This window comes from Ochotona princeps, chromosome 30 (assembly GCF_030435755.1).
Source record: "Ochotona princeps isolate mOchPri1 chromosome 30, mOchPri1.hap1, whole genome shotgun sequence".
Lineage (NCBI taxonomy): Eukaryota > Metazoa > Chordata > Mammalia > Lagomorpha > Ochotonidae > Ochotona > Ochotona princeps.
This window is the reverse complement of record NC_080861.1, coordinates 14,185,012-14,201,921: the sequence shown is the minus strand read 5'-3', so window position 1 is coordinate 14,201,921 and position 16,910 is coordinate 14,185,012. Positions and strand designations below refer to the sequence as shown.

Sequence of the window (16,910 nt, the reverse complement as noted above, 5' to 3'; positions counted from 1 at the left end):
TAATGATTTATTGGATTATTCATTATTTTCCAAAATCACATCCTGGGGTAAGGAATTTGCTTCCTTGCTGATAAATATCTTTAATCTCATCCCTGCAATCATATTTCAGTGGCAGATAAGTAAAAATGATTGTTATTCTCACAAATTCAAATGCAACATATTGTTTCTTCCACTTCACCATTGACTTTGTAGAGGATATCCAGTGATCCCAAGCCAGCCCTGCAGACAGAGTTTGCAACAGTCCGGAACACCCTTCTAGAAATTTCTTCTGCATGTCCAATCTCTATGAGCCTCACACTGAACAGGTCCTGTAACTGGAGGTCCCTTTCTCGCAAGCCTTAATGTTAGCTAACGTCGGCTACTCGGGCGAATCTGGTTCTTTTATCCAGTCCTAGGTAAGACACTCCAACAATATTGCTTCTTTTAGACACACTTGTACTTAAAGCTACAAAAGCTGCATCACATGTTCTGCTCTAAAGAAGCACCTTAAACAAGGGACCAAGAAATGCATTCATCCATTCCCCTTGGATTTCTTTCCTTTGACTCTACTGGTGAACCTCGGTTTGGCTTTGGCCACTTTTCTTTCGGAATAAGGAGCTGCAACCAGCTCATGAACTACAGAAAAGTCAGAGATTCTTTTTTGTGCCTTTTCTGTTTGCTTGTTTCTTTATAACTCCTTGAGATCAAGCTTATCTGATTCACTATAACAAAATGCTCAATGTCTATGCTTTATACTCGCCTATCTTAAAACATCCTAGAATTTCTCATACTCTTCCTTTCTCCCTAGCATCAAGGCTCTGCACAGATTAAACGCTCAGTAAACAAAGTATAAACACCAGATAACTATTGTATGAGATCACTGAGCCTTTGGTTTCCCTCTGCTTGTAACTGCTATGTTGTTTTATGCCAATAAATGCTAGTTCATCATCCTACACCTCAATTTGAATTCCTCTTTATCAACCTAGCTTGCGTGTTCTTTGGTGTAAAGTCTGCTTCCCAGAGAGCAAGCATTAAACACCTTCTCCCAGGAAAAAAACATAAAAAAACCATAATGTAATGCCAGTTATGAATCAACCCAGATTTTAGATTTTAGAGACAGGACAGGGTATACATATTATGTTTCCAGGATCAGCTAAAAGTTATAATCAAGAACATCTTTGTAGCAAATCAAGATCTGTCCAGGAAGGCTAGCATTGGTGATTCATTACCACCACTATTAAAAAAAGAAACAAAAAGTGCCCAGTGCAGTAAACTAACAGCTCAAGTCTCGCCTTGCATATGCTGAGATCTCACATGGGTACCAGTTCTAATCCCGGCAGGCCCACTTCCCATCACCCCGCTGTCTGTGGCCTGGGAAAGCAGTTAAGGACAACCCAAAACTATGGGACCCTGCACCCACGTGGGAGACACCAAGAAGGTTCTGGGGTCCTGGCTTCAGATGGTGCAGCCCCAACCATGCGTCTGCTTTGGGAGTGAACCAGCGGATGGACAATCTTCCTCTCTGTCTCGCCTCCTTTCTGTATATCTGACTTTACAATAAAAGTAAAATAAATCTTGGAAGGAAGCAAGGAAGGAAGGAAGGAAGGAAAGGGGTGTGGGAGGAAAGGAATGGATGAAAAGGCCAAAGTACATCTCACAACCTTTATATAATTTGATTCACATTTTCGGTTTCTTTGATCATAAAAATGTACAACATTGCTTAATCTGCCCTTTCAAGGAACATTTATTGAACACCAATTCTGCAGGGACTATATAAACAAGATATAATATTTGGAAATACTTTAATGGAGTCCTAAAATCAGCAATAGACTTGTTTGTGTATTTGGATTTTTACTTGCATACATTTTTACTTGTTTCTGTAGAGAAGGTGGTTCTATTCTGCTTCCTTGGTACACGACACTGCAGATAACTTCTTTAGGATAGATTTTCACACACTGAAAGCTACACACAGTCTGAGGGCTATGGTATTTATTGCTCTGTCAGGCATAAATCCAGAAGCAAGTCTTCCATTTATTCCTAAGGGCTTTCTTTTGGGTCTGCCAGTGTAAAAATCAACATACTGGAGGGAAGTAGGAACGGTGAAACTGGCCATCATCCATGGGTCTCCACAGCTCAGAAAATCACTGTGACTCCTGTCGTGCGCTGAGTCACAACACAGGCAGCTCTGCTCACACCGCTCTTGTCTAAAATGCTTTACGCTGGGGCAAGGGCTTCAAACCTTTTTTTTTTAAATTTGAGGTACTCTCCCATTTTCCAGTTTTAAAAAGTTAATTGTTGAGCCATGACCACAGGATAGTAAACAGATTTTGTAGCTATCCAGACTGGTGGGAACATAAAAAAATTATACCCAAGTTTGTCTGTAAAAGGAAATTATCTGTGTCGCAAAGGTTAAAGAAAATGAAATTCATGTTCAGTTTTGCTTATAAAGCAATATTTGAAAGGAAGATAGACTCGCCACCTTGGTCTTCATTTGGAAGATCCCAATGATGCCATTCCATGTAGCACATATTACGACATGGAAGTGATTATAAATGGTTAAATTAAAAGTCATCTAATCCTGCTATATCTCCTTTTGCTAAAACATGTCCTAGGTTTAAAATTAAGCAGTTGGAGCACAAACAATAACCCTTCCTATTGGTTTGTACTAATCAAACTATTAGACATCTCATGAGGAACACCTGTATTATTCTGAACCCTCCATGCTTCTGAAACATGTTAGGCAGAGCATGCAAAAATTAAAATGCAGGATTCCCTAGTTTGGCTTTATGTAGGAGTGTAGACACAACAGCCTCCTACTGAATCAATGATTTGATGGTGTCTTACTAAAATGCATCTTACACAAATGTACGTGACAGAACATTCTAATAATTTGAAGTCAATGCCAAGTACTTTAAGAGTAAATGATATTCCCAGTATTCATTCATTTGATTATAGATCATGTGCCTAATTATTAGGAGAGATAGCCAGTACGAACACCTCTGGTCAGTAATCACGACTGCACTTGGCTCCTTTCTCCCTCCTATCATCACAGTAATTACTGTCAAAAGCAGCAACTGAATCTTCCTTTCTTCTCCCACATCATTTGCACCACATCTCTAGCCGAGGGTAAAGTACCATTGATTGTATCGGTACCCTAGGCAGAAGCTTTACATAGCTACTAACACTACAGTGAGTTTCCCAGATCCTATTGCTCCAGTAATCACTGTCTGTTCACTTTGAAGGTTCCAGGCCACAGGCATCCCATTTGTTATGCATCCTCCATGCTCCAGGCAAAGCAGTTCACTTAGTTCTTGCTTAGACATGTTACAGCTTTTCACTGTCAATACCAACATTTCACCAACGAAACTTAGAAACACCAACCAAGATTCATCTTACACTAGGAAATGCCATAGAAATGCAGGAGAACTCCCTTACTTGGCCGACTACATGTGTGTATCTCTTTTTTCACTTAGTGATTATTTTTATGCACTATTTGGTGTAAGCTCACTGAGTTCATGTCTTCCATTTGCAAACTGTAGGCTTCCTTTTTCATTTCTGTGCAGTAAAATATGCATAGTATAAAATGCACCAAGTTGAATATTTTAAATTTGCTCAGCTCACTTTGCTGAGCAATTACTATACCATCCAGTTGCACAATATTGTGTTTCCAAACTAAAACTCTACACACATTAATAACTTTCTGTTGTTCTTCTTCTTTCCAGCCCCTCACAAATATACTTTCACTTCCCTTCTATAAATCTCACCACTTTGGGTAACTCATAAAAGAAGTGGCACCATACTTTCTTTCTTTCCTTTCTTTTTCTTTTTCTTTTTTTTTTTTTTTTTTTTGGCTATTTGTGTTTGGCTTTCTTCACTTAGCCTATGGTCTTCAAGTTTGCCCATATTGCACATTGTGCAGAATTCCTATGGAATTACCATGTTGCTTTAGTGCACATGAGAGAGCTCTTATACAGTCCTTGAATTAAACTCAACCCTCTATCTTAGATGGCTTAGAGACATTTACTGGAATTATAGGTTTATCAAAATTTTCTCCCCTACATTTCTGAAAAATTCACATTTTAAAAAAAATTACAATTGTTGATCTACCTGTATATTATGATTAGTGCACCAAATTTTCTGCTTCTGAATCGGCAAAGCCTTTCCTATGTTTGCATCTCATTACCTTTGAAACCTTAATTTCACAGCCTGATACATAGATGTGTGTCTTCAAAAACTGCAAAGAAATTGTCTGTGGAAGAGTTTCAAAGGTTTTTTTTTTAGTACCAAAATGAGCTTTTTAGGTTTCTAGTGACTATGTTCTGTTTGAAACACAATGTGACAAAATAAAAAAGAGAAACAGAGAGACACATCTTACATTTCCTACTTCTCAAGTACCTACGCCAGGTAGTGCAGAGTTGAACCAGGTCTTAGCTAGCAGCTATGTGATCTCCCGTGTGAGTGGCAGGAACCCAAACACTTGAGCCTTCATTGGCTGAGTCCAGGCACGTTAACAAAAAGTTGGATCATCAGCAGAGCAGCGACCCAAACCTGGCAGACTGACGTAACACATGTCTCAAGCAGAGCCTTAACATTTTAGACTACAATGCCTGTTCCTAAACTTAATTTCATTTGTCCTTAAATGTTTTGATGTTCCTTTGTGTATAATTTAGTCAGCGGAATCGCTTTCCTCTTTAAAACTCATCCACTTGACAATTCTAGAACAAACCTAGTCCTTCATTATTTTCCTAGTTTTGTGCAGATGGTTAGTTGATTGACCTACCAACCTTCATACCTTTCCTCACTCTTGGTAGTAGTGCTTTAGCTCAGTGTAATTCAAGACAATTCTGGCCAACAGGGTGTAACTAAAATCTAGTTGAATGAATATCTATCAGGAAAAAAAATGGTCATTCAATATAGCATGTTATTTAATTTCATGGTGTTGCAAATTGTTTGAATTGTTGTTGATTTTGTTTTTATGTTTCTTCATTTAAGGGTATGTATAGTAACTGTGTAATCATATTGAGATGTGAAGATACAATGTAGTATGCCTCTCTACTTCCAAATTGAAGATGGACTCCCAATGAAATTATTAAATATATCTGGACAATACAATGCTGGATTGTCTCCATTATCCACACCTACAGTGTCAAGATAAACGTAAATAGCAATATGATGGGCTTACGACTGCTTAGGAAGGACTACGCTACCCTAAAAACATGGGAGAAATCAGTGGTGAGGAGGGAGCTTGCGGGGGGTGGGTAAGGGAAATACCAAAGCCTTTGGAATTGTATCATTAAAAAAAAAAGTACTTTTCTAATCAAGGTAATACTCTCAGCTGCCACACATCTTCGGCTCCTGTTCTTTCCCCTTTTGGCTCTCATTTGGTCTTTAACAAGGGCAGGATGTAGGCTGTTGATATAATCAGGTCAGCAGGCTGGAGGTTCTGCAGCTATTTTGAGACCCTAGGGATAAAGCCAAAGTGAGCAGCAGCTGAACTCTAGACAGTTCACAGCACCTTCTTCCACAAGAGACAAATAAACCTCAATCTTTCAACCTCCTGATAGATGTGTTTTATTTGTAGTCCAGAAAATATATATATATATATATATTTATAATCAGAATGCTTGGTTAAATTGTTGCTATGTCCACAGATGCTAGAAACTGATTTCTGTTATTTAAAAACACTTCTGAATTCAAGTTCCTTATTATCAATCTATTACTGATGGAATCCTTGAGATAAAAGCATATAAAAATGGCCATGTATTTATGTATTTATATAAATGTGTGTATGTATATTCAGGGCCACAGCTGTTTGAAGTCCAGGCTTTGTTTATTTGTCCCATCTGACTATGCCCTACAATTTAGGAAAGGACATAAAAATGTTCAGGGACATTAAAAGGGGGGAAGAGATAAGATGAGAAGGAAAGGAAGGTTTCGCCGCATGAAGCAGTGGTTTTTCCAAAGCTCAAATTTGGCTAGAGACATTGCTTGGCACTGGCAGCCTGGGCACGTGGGGAACAGAAACCCATTTCTTGAGAAATCCACAAAGCGACGCACAGTCTCAACACACAGTTGCCAGATGTACAGCAGAAAATGGCTAGAAAAAGACCAAAATCCTTCTCTTCAAAGCTGAGCTCCCTTTTGTAAGTGTTCTCAGGCATTAACACGCCATAAAAAAAAAAAAAAAAGCAGGGTGGTTGAGATTTGTGGCTCTTGGTTTTATTACTGTCATGTAAACATGTCTTGGGTCACTTCAGAATGGCAACACATGATATTCTTGGATGTTGGAGGGGGTCTTTCAAGCACTGAGAACTCTTCTTCACTGCAGCCCCATCTTGACAGCCTTTCTAGAAGTCTTAGTCACAAGTAGTCATGATGGTAATAGCCATGTGTTCTGCCTGGAATTCTGCCAGTCGGGAAGATCTGAGGGAGATCTTTTCATCTCTAAAGTAGAATTTTCAAATCACAAAAATAACTCTAGCTTTGGGCAACCCCAAATCTGGTTATTATCAGTGAAAAGACTTTCATTGATGCCAACAGCTGGCACAGAGTTCTATGAATTGCCATTGATGAGACATTGGCCAAAAGCAAGACATACAAAGAGCCAGAAATTTGTCTAAATTGTTCCTGAGTCCCTTCACATAATTTGCAGTCATATGCTCTCAACTGCTCAAAGACATGGAAAGGGTCTTTAAGCCGAACAGGTGAATGTGTCAAAAGGTGACATTAAAGAAACAGAATTGCTGAGTAAAATGACAACACTATTATCTTAGGCAGCATTCCCACCCCCAAAGGAATCCTCAGAAACAGTACTTTCATGGCCTGCTTCTGCTGCATGGGAACTGTGGGGCTCAGAGAGCTTGAGTCCCACGCTAAGGAGTGGTACGAAAGGATTGTAACTCGGTCCACTTGAATTTGGAGCTTCCACTCTTACAGCACTGCAAGAAGCTATGTGCATAATTCCCCTAAGCTCATGAGAAGATTTGAAAAGCAGTCTCTCCCACATCCTTCCGTCTTTACCACAATTTACACACTTAGCCATCATGGAAGCATTTCTGGTGTTTATGCTGAAATAGGTCCTGGAACAAAACAAACGCTGTGGTTATGGAATCACCTGCTTGCAGCTCACTTGTGGCTAAAATAAAAAGGAATCAGGGAAGAAAATAGATGAAAAGTAAGTGCGTGTGTGTGTGGGGGGGGAGGTGGAAGGGCAAAGCAGGGCTGAAGAAAAAAGAAGGGAGGCAAGAAAGGGAGAAGATGGGAAAATGGCTCCCTTAAATGTTCTACTGCTTCCCTTGAAGTCTCATGGACCTTTCCCACCCCTCCGCCGCCCTTGCAGTCTAGAGAATGACATTTTATTGAACATGCTAACTTGGTCATGGTCAAAGTTGGGGAGGATCAATCAACACAATAATCACTTAAGAACAAGCACAGGTTTTGACCTGCAAATTGAGATCAAATTCATTCAAATTTGCATAAAGCGATCTGAGATATTAAGCAAGCATGTAACCAGTCTTTGAAAGTAATTTCAACTGCAAATGGTAGGAAACATTTTACTCAACCACACTATGCCTTAAGAACTAGTAGACTTACACTAGTAGATGGCGAAGCCTGGGCAGCCCAAAGCTTAGAGACAGCACCTTGCAGATAACACATAAACTCCACACCTGCTAAGTCAATCTGGCAGTTCCACATTTAAACATGCAGTTAAAGAGCACCAGTGGGTTAACTCTGTACTTCTCCCTTCAACAAATGAAGTGCATATTGCATTTGTGTTCCTAACACATATGGGGCGCAGACATTTTAAAATGAATGATGCCCAATTTCATTATTAAACACTCAGCAGGCTTCAAAGACAACTGCATTTCATTAATAATAAATAATAAAAATGAAAATGCAGTAAAATATTAACATATCAAACACCTCTGTATTGCTATTTTTATGCACAAAACATCTTACCTTCCCAAGAGATTAAGTCCCTGTCTTATTGTAAGTTAGGAATTTACTAAAAACAATAAATAATCTCAGGCAACTCAAACAGAATCTTCAATTGCTGTGCCTCATATTCAAAGTAAATTACTTGAAAGTAGTTTAAAACTTAGAAATTGCAAAAATACTACAAAGAATATTAAAAAATATTCATGCACTCATTCCCATTAAATGATTTAAAATATATCTTTCTATGTGTCCAGGTTTAGAACAATCTGTCCATCAATCTATGAAAAAAGCAACAACAATTTTTGTATTAATCTAACATTAAATTGATAAGTCATGGCTGTCTGATCCTAAAAGCCTTGTTATATTTCTGAATAATAAGGATATTCTCTCATGTAACTATAACACCATAAATCTAACTTTGATACAATAACCCAGGACTTGTACATTAATTTTGCCAGTTAACCAAATAATGAGCTTAGTACCTTGTCCTTCCTAAAACACCGGATCCTGTTCCAATGCTCAAATTTTCATGCCTCTGGTTTCCTTCACCAAGAACTTGTCATTTGTTTTTCCTTTGTCTTTTGTGACAGTAGTGTTTCTGAAAAACATAGTCTTTTCATTTTGCTTCACTTTGCTGAACAATGCTCTTGACTTTGGATTCATCTGATGTTTCTCTATAATCAAATTCAGATTGCCTATTATCCTTACCTAGAATACACACGAGTTATGATATGCCCCACTCATCATGTCCATCTGTCCCTTCATGGCCATGTTCACCACCTGGTCCAAGAGCTGTTCAGCTTTTTCACTGCATGATTGCTCCCCCTTTGGGTTACTTGTGATAAGGAAAACCATTATGAGATGCTTTAGTAAAATACAAGGATCTCTATTCACATCAAATTTTATCCTTAGATTTAACATCCAGTAATGATTCTTTGATTCCAACATGATTATTTTCTAGTTCCTGCTTCCCCCCATAATTACTTCATTATTTGGCTAATTATCTATGTGGGGGGGAAATGCAAGAGCAGAAAAGACACTCAACTTCAAGAGAAAAAGTCTGTTCTGTTTAATATAATACGATCAAAGACAAATCGTGGTTCTTCTCCGCATTCAGATTTTATCATTAAAACAGTGCCAATAAAAATTTTTTGAGGAAATTAAGACAACATGATCTTTGAAATCAATAATCACTTGCTATGCATGAAGGTTTGTAATTTCTATTTCTGACAGTCATGCTCTTAAATGTTTGTAGCCATTACAATACTGGAGGAAGCTTTCGTACTCTCTGGTTTTATATGATTTGACACACATAAACTTACTTTTGCTAAAGGAAAAAGCTGTGCATTGTGTAAAATATGCATTCCCATTGTAACATGAGGATTTGATTCTAAGTATTACTTTTGAATACTGTGCAACTATTTCTCCAAAACTCTACATTCTGAGCCTATCATGATGACTCAATAGCTAAATTCTCACCATTCAAGTATCAGGATTCAATATGGGCACTAATTTGTGTTCCAGCTATTTCTCTTCCTATCCTGTTCTCTGCTTGTTGCCTGGGAATGCAGCAGTAGAATGCCGAAAGCCTTGGGACTCTGTACCTGCATGTGAGACCTGGAAGAAGCACCTGACATTGGATCAGCTTACCTCTGGCCCTTGCAGCCATTTGGGGAGTGAATCAGCGGATGGAAGATCTTTGTCTCTCTTTCTCTCTATAAATCTGATCTGCCTTTCCAGTAAAAAAACAAGAGTAAATATTTTAAAAACCCTACAATCTTTTGTAAAACGCATACATAAACACATACATGGTAAATACACAAACGATCTACCTAATTCCAGAAGTTTGGGGCGAGCTAATCTCAAAGGTAGTTTTATGTCCCAGAAAATCTTTCAGTGGAAAACAACCAGCAGTGGAAGAGTATGAATGGCGGGGCAACAAATCAAAGACTATGCTACTGGTGGTAGCAGTGGTGTGGTGGCCTAGTGGCTACATCCTCACCATGCAACCCATATGGGCGCTGGTTCATATCAGGGCTGCTCCACATCCCATCCAGTTCCCTATTTGTGGATTTGTGGCCTGGGGAAAGCAGGAGAGGAATTTGATGGAGAGAAAGAGAGAGGAAGAACTGTATGAGTATCTATAGAATTGTAGCTATGAAACGCATGAAATCTGATCTTTTTATATTAATAGCAACAAAAATCATATTTCTATATGTGTATTCTCTCCTTTTGTGTTTATTCTTTCTACCTTGAAAGGATTTTTCAATAAATACCATTTATTTAAGCAGATAACGTCACAGACGTCTGTCTCTCTTTACAATTCCAGAATGGCACATTATAATATTCTTACATCCTATTTCCATGGATATCTACATTCAAGATTCTCAGTGCTTTTGGGCATTCAACATTGTTCACTGCACATCACAAATCAGAAATTTGTGAGGTGTCAACAATGTAGTGCAATAGGATAATCCACTGTTTGCAATGACGGAATTTCATATTGGAGTGACCGGTTCAAGTCCTGGGTGTTCTGCTTCTTATCCTGCTCTCTGCTAATGCTCCTGGGAAGGCAGTCTGCCATCCACATGAGAGACTTGGATGGAGCTGCAGGCCCCTGACTTCGGCCAGTCTGAACCTGGCCACTGTGGTCATTTGGAGAGGAAACCAGTGGATGGATGGAAATGTGCTTTCTCTCTTTCTCTCAAAAAGAAAAAAAATGGAATTTTGTGAATGCAAATTTGTCTGAACATTTTATTCCCAGGATCTCAACCATCTGTCTCTTTCCTCCAAGTCTCCTCATATTACTTTCACTGACATAATTTGGGTTACCACCCCCAGGAAAGTTCAAGGTATATAGCTAAAATTATATCAATAAAAATAATAGCTTTCGTAATTGAGTCTCTCTCCACAAACTCTCACTAATCGTAATCTCAGACAATCTCCTTTCTACGCTTTTGCTAGTTGACATCCTCTTAGGAATGTCACAGCATGTCCAGCAAAACTTCAAGAGCAAAATCCGAATATTGTCCTTGATTTTTCCCTTTGGATTTATACCAGTTGTATCAATTGACTTGCCATATGTATTTTCTTTAAGAAGAATTCTGCACTTCATTTCTTATTTGCTCTATAACTTCAAAGCTTTTAATGGATCACCTGTTTTGACATGTTTATATTTGGTAATTCTCCATCAGCTATTGTCAAAAATTTTAACAAACGTGATGAGGTGGAGCAGGTCGAATCATAGTGTCATATGCTGAATCTGTTGGTTTGAGAAATGCTGACTTAACCACATTATAGTGGAGTCCTCTACTTCAGTAACCTGTTAAGATCTACAATAGACTTACATTCTTTGTGGCTCTATGGAAAAGTTAGATGCAATGAACAAAGGTACTTCTATAATTATTTGCAGAAAGGAACTAAAAGTTTCATGTATGCTGATTTAAAAAAAATCAAATCCATGCATTAGCAATCCACATCACAAATTTTTTCCTGAACTATTTGGAAAACTACTGAGATGTCTGAGCTTAAATATATGTAACTTTATTTTCCTAAAAATAAACTGTGATTTGAAGATGCATTCCTAATCATGACACAGGTTAATAGAAAGCAGTTTTCTCAGCAATACACTTAAAATATTCCACATTGCAACAAAATTTTTGATTTTATAAAATAAAGTTTTCACAGGCAGTATCTGCCAAGCTTAACTGAGTATACAACTTTTTCTTCTCAAAACACAAAACACCTGTTTAAGAATGTGGCAGCAGAACATTTGGGGGAAAATATTGTGTCAAAATCATGTTTGCCAAATCTATTTATATACAACAGTGACATTTTTTTCCTGAATTTGGAAATCCCCAAGCTACGTGCAAATACAGGAAAGGTAGAGGAGGGGGATTCCTGCAATTTGCAATTTTCAAAAGAATTTTTAAAATCCCCATAGCTTTGTTACTTATTCAGAATGGAATTTTACATGAAGTCATGTAAACACAAAATGAACATTTTCTTATTTTTGGCAGGATTGGTACCAGGAGTTCTTTAAGATCCCTTAAAAGCTTTCGAATCTCAGCTATCAAGACCACCAGCTAACAGTTTCTTCCCAAAGCCATCACATACAAGCACACAACCTCAGCCAAGTGTGATGGTTGCTTTCCACTGCACTATCTGCCCCTCTTTTCATCCAGCTGCAGCCCCTACCTTCTAACCTCCATCCCAAAGAACCAGTTCTGGAGTCATCAAGATCACAGACCCAATCCTCATGATAGAGCCCTCACCCACACCCCAGCATCACAAGACACAGAGCTCATTCAGTGGATGAGAATGAAGACTTCAACCAGATGAACGGCTGGAGGTGACTGCTCTTGTTCTGCAGGGGATCTGTCTTCAGCCCTCTTGGTCACAACCGGTGTTTGTCACCATGGCAGAGACGATCGCTCACTGTCAAAGCTCAATGTGACATTCATATTTTGGCCAGAGGAGAGTTGCTGAGTCAGGCCTCTGAGAGGGCCTCTGTGCTGTCTGCTAATCTGAACAGGGTCAACAGGAGGTACTTAGGGGTTCCCAGACCAATACACATGATGCTGGAAGATGCTCGGCAGGATGTGTTCTTCCCTAAACTGTTCACTCCCTGTGATAAAGATGTGAATAGACACAAAACACAGTGCAGTCCTGCTGCTCAAAACTGAACTTTTCCCTCTTTTTTTTTTTTGTTTGTTTTCTCATGGCATTTGTAAACTTGTCATATCGAAGCTGCCATGACTGTTACAATGTCAAGGGTAAGCTGACAATTTTTTTAGAAGCCAACCCAAAAGAAAGAAGGAAAACAAGAACCAATTGCTTAAAAAAAAATTCCTGGGAAATAAAAAAGAGGAAACCCTGAGGGTTTGGTCTATTTTGTGCCTTTTAAATGTTTGTTCTTGGCTAGAGGGAGTGCCAAACTGGTTTTATTGCTATCATTTCACTTTTTTTTTTTTTTGAGGTGGGATAAATCTAGAAAAGGACTTAATTAAACAACACTTTTAGATCTCACCAAATCAAAAGAGGATAAAATTTTCAGTTAAACGTTATTCCTTCTATACAGTTCCTCTTTAATGCTCAAACCAAGGTTGCATGGCATTGCCTAATGATACAAGCTACCCCTGATGGGGAACCATGCAAGCAAAGTAATTCATTAAAATGATATCTCAATAATAGAAGTAAAGAGTATTTGGCTTACACTGGAGTTATTGTGATGAAAGGGGTGAGTAGCAACCAGGGAGCTAAAGGGACATTGGTTTATAACTTGTAGGTGAAATGTGACAATGATGAAGGTTTTAGTTGAATCAGGTTAAAATATAGTCAATTTTTATTGTGAGTACAAAGACTGAGGATCAATCAGGTTTAGGAGGGAAATGAAGATATTCTTTGAACATATTAATCTGGGAATTCTTACTATACAAAACAGAAGTGCGATTTTTCAGTGTGTCACGGATTCTGAAGTTTGTGTACCTGATGCTTAGTGATATGATTGTTAGAAACATCTAAATACAGATGGCATTTTATGATGCAGACTTTGATAAGCTCACCAGAAAATAAATGAAGACAGGAAACCCAGAATTCTGGACCCCAGTACAGACACTCTTCATGCAGGGATACGGGAGCACCAGCCTGGAGGCTGAGGAACAGCAGCCCAGAGCCAGCACAAGGCTCCAAGGGAAGACCAAGTCTCACAAACTCGGTTTGAAGAAACAAAAGTTTATCAAGTGCATCAACTGTTCCCAAGATCAAAACGTCAGTGAGGACTTGGAATGGTACCTTAGATTGTGCAACACAAAAACATCTGGAGACAGGACAGGAACCAGTGTGATGGAATGATGGGGAGGAAGGCAGGATCCGAGTAATGTCACCAGATTACAGGAGGAGAGGAAGTGCAAATCATGGGTAAAATTCTCCTTTACAAATTTGACTTTAGATAGTCACTGAAAAATGGGAAGCAGAGTTAACAGTTTTCTTTTTCTTTCTCCTTTTTTGGTTTTTTAAGACGGGAAGTATTATAGCATGTTGTGCAATGACAAGAATAATCCAGTGGAAAGAGGAAAAGTAATTGATAGAATGCCAACTGCCGCCTCATCGAGGATGAGGGGTATGGGAACAAGCGCATGGGTAGAGGAGCTGACATCTTTTAAGCCAGTGCGATTCACTCACAGTGACAGGAAAGAAAGAAGGGTATAAGAGGACAGATGAGGATGGTGTGGACAGATTCGAAAATGTTGTAGAGAAGCATTCTGAGTTCTCTTTAGATTGCTTCTGTTTTCAGTAACAAACAAAATTACCAGCTGGAGGAGAGAAAAGTGACAACGTAAAAATTAGTCCTCTGGAGGAGTGGAAGAACTGAAAGACCAGGAAAACAGAATAGATTGTGCCAAGGGCACATTTGAGGTTGATGGCTGTGACAATAAAGTGACGTTAGGTCAGCAGGCAGAGTGTTTCCATCCAGCCCTGTGTGTGAGCTTGCAGGCAAAAGAAGAGTTTGATTTTAGCAGAATAATGTAAAGGAGGAAAAGAGAGATGAGGAAGGATATTAAAGTGAATGTAAGAGTGTGATAACGGTCTTCCAGGAAATCTGAGTGCTAAGGAATTTGGGGACACAAGGAGAGTTAGCAACATAGAAACGAAACGGTGATTAGAGGAATTGCACATACTTCCTTGAGAAGATACATTTTGTGAGTGTTGAGCTGAGAATATCCAGAGTGGTAAGCTGGAAAAACAAGAAGAAATAATGCAAGAGTAGACCTCAGAGACTGAGATTAGGAAGGGTTTAGAGGAATTGATAGTGACAGGATCCAGGTCTAGTAAAGGAGGCATGGCTGACGTAGAATCACAGTGCAAATCACTGGAGAGACGTCACAGAAGTGAGAGACGGGAAGATTGGACACCCTGAGATTGTGGCAGGCTGAGTGTGGGCTCAGTGAGCACCACGTGCAGAAGTGGCAGGCAGCATGCCTTGGCCACCCAGGGGATTGACAAATGGGATTTTAAAGGAGAGGAAGTGAGACTGTTCTAATACAAGCAATGAGGAAAGCTCTCTGGTATCTGTGGGATACACTGTCCTGTGTGAAGTGGCTATAGAGAGAAGAGTGGTTTCCACATGATCCAAATTAGAGCAAAAGTGTTTACATGAAAGTTCAATAAACTCTTGAGGTTACAGGAGATTTTGAAGATACACCTGTGGAAAGACTTGGCCCTGTGGGTCTCAAAAGCAGATAGAACCAACTCTCGATTACAATCTGAGCTCTAAGCCAACACTCCTGGAGATCTTGGAGAAAAGGGATTAGCCACTAATGTTCATGATCATTCTCAACATGTGTGCTCATTTTAACTCATGTGTGCTCATGTGCTCAAGGACCAAATGGCCAAAAAATCCGACTCCTGTTTCTACTCCCTGTTTTTCTGAAAGGCAGACACCGTAGGCTGTCAGCCAGTGCTGTTCTCACTACTAAGGAATATCTATTATTTAGACTCTCCCTCTTCACCTTCCTGTCTCACCCAAGACAGGAAGCAGGGTATCAGATATGGGGAGGTTCCTTTGGAACACATTTTTTTTTTCAAGAGTTATAAGATCGTAGGTCTTTGACTCAAGAATGCTGATTGGGATAGCTGGAGCTGAGGTGACAAGGAACATATGCTAATACTTCTTTTGTTTTAACCAGAACGAGGTAATTCCAGCCAAATGAAAAGCATTTCTCTCCTCCTGGGTCACAAGGCTCAGGGATGCAAAGGCCACGGAGGAACAGACATTGGACACGGACACAGGAAGCTGCCTGTTGGTTTGAAGGCTCCAAGCCTAGGAGGCATTTCTGTCTCTTTTCATGCTTTCTGGTTTAGGCTCCAAAGCATCAAAGTGGAGCTGCATGTGCTAATTTAATCTAGGAAAGGCACTGCATTATCATTATGGTAAGCAAAATTTGTCACTTCTGTTCCATGAAACACTGAGTTAAACACAAGTTTCAGAGCCCCCAAATAGTAGCAGGGAACCTCTACTTCCCACTCTGAACTCCAGAGGTCATTTACAAGACAAATGTCTGCTTCTTTCTGACTTGTATCTGTGTGTACTGTTCAAACAAAATTAGAATTCCATCTTCAGGTTTGGAATCCTTCCCTGTACAATGTCATTGTGACCGCTACCACTGAGTAAAATTTCACTTCAAGCTTTGGTGGATGCAAATGTACTTTTTATACAGCCCCTTGTGCCAATGCTTCACATCCTTAATGTTTTCCCTCATTCAGTCTTTATAGTAGTTCTACAAGTTAAGTCATAATATAATCCACAAATCGTAAAGGCGCAGAAACACTGGAAAGTCACCATACCAGGTCATATCATTAGCAAGTAGCTGCATCAGAATGGGAATATGGACAGCTGTCTTAGCTCCTACAGTACTTGGTGGAGTACAGGGAGCAGGAAGCTAAGAGGGCATGACCTTAAAGGAGCTCATTGCAGAATGCGGCATTTTATACTCACAATATATACCTTCTTAATCCTTGACTGCTGCACTCCACCCACACAGAACAATTTGAGTCAGAACCACAATACATTTGACTGGCCATCTGCACTGACTTTTTAAAAGTATGTCTGTGGGGCCTGGCGCGTAGGCCAAGTGGCTAAAGTCCTTGCCTGAATCCCACATGGGTGCTGGTTCTAACACCGGCAGCTCTACTTCCCATCCAGCTCCCTGCTTGTGGCCTGGGAAAACAGATGAGATGGCCTAAAGCCTTGGGACCCTGCACCCGCATGGGAGACCTGGAGGAAGTTCCTGGTTCCTGACTTTGGATCGGCATAGCACCAGCCATTGCGGTCACTTGGGGAGTGAATCATCAGATGGAAGATCTTCCTCTCTGTCTCTCCTCCTCCCTGTTTATCTGATTTTCCAATAAAAATAAAATAAACCTTAAAAAAAGTACGTTTGTGGATAAAGAGAAGCCCTTCTTGGCAAATTAATTATTTATAAGTGTCCAGA

General features: G+C 39.5%; 1 protein-coding gene across 9 annotated transcripts in view; it reads right to left on the bottom strand.

Moving 5' to 3' along the window:
- The window catches only part of RBMS3 (RNA binding motif single stranded interacting protein 3), a 1,058,437-nt gene that overhangs the window by 443,524 nt on the left and 598,003 nt on the right, over positions 1-16,910 (bottom strand). Inside the window, exon 1 of one of the 9 annotated variants that reach the window (XM_058657131.1) lies at positions 10,194-10,235. The exons of the other annotated variants lie outside the window; for them this stretch is intronic. Coding sequence (XP_058513114.1) covers positions 10,194-10,196 — 3 coding nt within the window. The 5' untranslated portion in view covers positions 10,197-10,235. Of the gene's footprint in view, positions 1-10,193; positions 10,236-16,910 lie in introns of those variants that run through there. 9 annotated transcript variants of the gene reach the window in all.